Below are 3,793 nucleotides of genomic sequence, written 5' to 3'. Positions count from 1 at the left end.
GTCAGTCCTCCAGGGGCGAACAGGGGTTAAGTGCTTTGTTCAGACACTTAGAGCACAATGGTGATGAAATGTGATCTCAGTAACTCTCCAGTTGCTGGGTCTCTTCTAAATGAGACTGAATTACTAACTCAGGACCTGTACTATCAGCCTGCTGCCTCAGACGAGCTGGCTCATTAAGGATACTCTCACTGCCTGATGGTGAGGAGGTCACGCTCTTGATCATCCCCCAGAATCCCGTCTGTTTATTCTGCTCCTCTCCACGCTGGTACATCTGCCTTCTTGTCATGGCAATCCTACAAAGAGACATTAAAAAGTTCTTAAAAATAAAAATGTTGTTCTGTTATGACAAAATTGAAGAATACAAATCGTACTTATTTACTACTTTTGGTTCATATAAAATCCATAAATGTAGGGTCAGAAAGATTTTTTTTCAACATAATGTTTTAACATAAAATCTTCAGCATAATAAGGAGCATGTGACAGTGAAGACTGGAGAGACAGCTACTGAAGATTCTGCTTTACCATCACAGGAATAAATAACATTTCTTAAAATATATTCATAGAAAAATATTTGAAATTGTAATAATATTTCATGGTATTATTTTTTTTTTACTGTATTTTTCATTATTAAATAAATGCAGTCTTGGTGAACAAAAGACACTACTTAAAAAAATAAAATAAAGTAATAATAATAACTTTTGAACCATAATGTGTATATACAGAGCTAATTATTTCTGTAAATCTTATATTTTATGTTATATTTAAAATATATATATTGTATATATCTCTTTAAAGAACAAAAATGATGTTGATGCTGATAGACAGACAGAAAGAAAGAAAGAAAGAAAGAAAGAAAGAAAGAAAGAAAGAAAGAAAGAAAGAAAGAAAGAAAGAAAGAAAGAAAGAAAGAAAGAAAGAAAGAAAGAAAGAAAGAAAGAAAGAAAGAAAGAAAGAAAGAAAGAAAGAAAGAAAGAAAGAAAGAAAGAAAGAAAGAAAGAAAGAAAGAAAGAAAGAAAGAAAGAAAGAAAGAAAGAAAGAAAGAAAGAAAGAAAGAAAGAAAGAAAGAAAGAAAGAAAGAAAGAAAGAAAGAAAGAAAGAAAGAAAGAAAGAAAGAAAGAAAGAAAGAAAGAAAGAAAGAAAGAAAGAAAGAAAGAAAGAAAGAAAGAAAGAAATGCCCGTGATATTGTGAATATGTTTGCCCTGTCTGCTTGGATCCCTCTCTTTATACTGCTTACCTTTTCTTTTTACTGACAATCATGTCCATAGTCTGAAGAAGTCTTCTCTCCAGGGCCAGGATATCACTGTCTGTCACATTTCTGAGCAAACAAACCAAACAAACATCTAGTATCTTACATATAAAATATACAAGAGGCTATTCTCTGTTATTTTATGTGTATAAGAGCAAAGATACCTCAGAAAATATGACATGTATGTATAAGGACAGTTCACAGCACCAAAGCCAGACAGAAGAGCCATCAGTGTGACCCCAATGACCCCCACACGACTGATCAGCTGCTCTATGGACAGAATGCCTGAGAATACAAGAAAACAGATACATTATTATTTTAAATATATTTACTTTCCTAAAGCACATTTATTGTCTTAATGTGCTTGAATCATTGGTGCACATTATTCCAAACATAACAAATGATTTTGTTCTCAAAGTCTAAAAATTTTTCATACATGTTTTTTTCTTGTTAAATATTACGCTACATTCATAAATACATAGAAGGTTTTATGTTGACAGTGCCTACCATGTTTTGGACTAAGTATAGGGAAAGGATCGCCCAGTTTCCAGAAGAAATACATGAATGTGAACCAGACCACACATGAAAAAAGCAACCTTTGTCTCTGCACTGTAAAATAGCAGAAAAAAAGGTAGGAGGCATAAGCAAATTTTGTGCAAATATAAATAAATAATTCACCCAAAAAAAAGAAAAAATTGCTGAAAATGTACTCATTCTGACAGCACTTATTCACTGCAGAGGATCCATTGGTGAGCAAGTTATTAAAAAAAAAAAGTGTAGGAACAAAATTTTGCAAATTTCCATTTTGGGTGAACTATTCCTTTAAACAAGCAAATGGAAAGGCTACAAAAATATAAAGAGAGAACAAAATCTACTTACGTAATCGTATATTACTGACCACAAAGTAGCCAATGTAGAAAGGCACCACAAATATCAGAACCAGTAATATTACATACAAATTCAGCTTCCAGTGGAAATATCTGGACCTGTTTAAAAAACAAACAGCATGTGAGCATCTGATCTACATTTATCACCATTGATTTTTTTAGTCATGAATACTTACGTGCTGCTTAATACACCGAGGATCTCAAAGATAATGAGCTCAAACATAGTGCAAGAAAAGGCAAATGTGATGGAAAAGACCACCTGCACAACATACTGTCGAACCTGAGGAGGAATTGAGACAGATCTGTATTATAAATACTGAAAGCCCAGAGTCAACACTACTGGTCTAAATCTACACTCTTACACACAATACCTCATAATCTTTAAACAACTGCCTCATGAAAAACAGCCACCCAAACCCAAAAAACAGCACCTGTGGACACAAAATCATGTTAGCTGGAGTGTTTTAACACATCCTCCGAGCATTTCTATGTGAAACACATAAATATGTTGCAATATACACAACCAACACATAAACCAAAGACCTTCAAAACTACTAAAACAACTATATTAACTATTAACATTTAACTATTTTAAATAATATTGTAGTCTTTTGTCAAAAGTTAAAAGGCTTTAAAGAGGAAAAAAATCTGTTATTATTATTAGGCATCTGTTATAGACAAAGACACAGTCAGACAGGCACCTTTTAAGTTATTTAATAGTTTTTTATCATTTAAAGCATTTAACCTTGGTAACATGTTTTTGTGTAACAAGTATTTGTGTTCGCGTTGTTGATGCTAATATGCATTTTTTAATGAAAGAGAGATAATGCATACCTGAGAAGTGAACATAATCACTGAATCTACGAAGAAAGACATGGTGTAGCATGTAGTATGGAGTTTATATACAGAAAATGACAAACGCACCCTCAGCTCATTATGTTAAAAATGCTCTGTTAATTATAGAGAATCAAATATTGAACAGAACAAGTGTCCGACTGAGCTGTCAAGCTGCTGACGTCATGACATGGGACAAAAAGGTTTTCCGGCGCACAGTAATGTCATCATCAACTGGTTGATAACCCGACCGCTAGAGGGCGTTACCACCTCAAAAGTTATTACCGTTTTTTTCAACTGCTTTATGCACATCTCTTGCAAAATGAAGCACTGCATTCAGAAATGCTCTGTTAATTATAGAGAATCAAATATTGAACAGAACAAGTGTCCGACTGAGCTGTCAAGCTGCTGACGTCATGACATGGGACAAAAAGGTTTTCCGGCGCACAGTAATGTCATCATCAACTGGTTGATAACCCGACCGCTAGAGGGCGTTACCACCTCAAAAATTATTACCGTTTTTTTCAACTGCTTACACACATCTCTTGCAAAATGAAGCACTGCATTCAGAATATTACTAACACATCTCAAAAGCAAACATTTGCAAACACCTTTGCCATAATATTAATTCATGTTAGTTTTTTGTGTGTTACATAGAGCATTGTTATGGAGGACGAAACCTGCAAAAACAATAAATAAATAAATACACATATAAATAAATAAATAAGCAAATAAATAAATAAATGTGTGTATAAATACACGTATTCTTGTTTAAATACATATATAAATAATTAAACGTGTGATGAAAGTAGTCAAATAAATTAT

General features: G+C 33.2%; 1 protein-coding gene across 1 annotated transcript in view; it reads right to left on the bottom strand.

Annotated features, from left to right (window-relative positions):
* LOC107716803 (Golgi pH regulator) overlaps window positions 1–3,195 on the bottom strand; it is a 16,684-nt gene extending 13,489 nt beyond the window's left edge. Inside the window, exons 1-8 of the mRNA XM_016523375.1 lie at window positions 2,969–3,195; window positions 2,506–2,565; window positions 2,311–2,414; window positions 2,127–2,233; window positions 1,755–1,856; window positions 1,412–1,532; window positions 1,236–1,316; window positions 184–293 (exon numbers count right to left, since the gene is read on the bottom strand). Of these exons, the coding sequence (XP_016378861.1) occupies window positions 184–293; window positions 1,236–1,316; window positions 1,412–1,532; window positions 1,755–1,856; window positions 2,127–2,233; window positions 2,311–2,414; window positions 2,506–2,565; window positions 2,969–3,010 (727 nt within the window). The 5' untranslated portion in view covers window positions 3,011–3,195. The remainder of the gene's footprint in view (window positions 1–183; window positions 294–1,235; window positions 1,317–1,411; window positions 1,533–1,754; window positions 1,857–2,126; window positions 2,234–2,310; window positions 2,415–2,505; window positions 2,566–2,968) is intronic.
* Between the last annotated feature and the right edge of the window lie 598 nt (window positions 3,196–3,793).

The sequence above is a fragment of the Sinocyclocheilus rhinocerous genome, unplaced genomic scaffold (genome assembly GCF_001515625.1).
Source record: "Sinocyclocheilus rhinocerous isolate Xijiao unplaced genomic scaffold, SAMN03320098_v1.1 scaffold1441, whole genome shotgun sequence".
Lineage (NCBI taxonomy): Eukaryota > Metazoa > Chordata > Actinopteri > Cypriniformes > Cyprinidae > Sinocyclocheilus > Sinocyclocheilus rhinocerous.
Note: the sequence above shows the minus strand (reverse complement) of the source record. Positions and strands in the feature narration are given on the sequence as shown.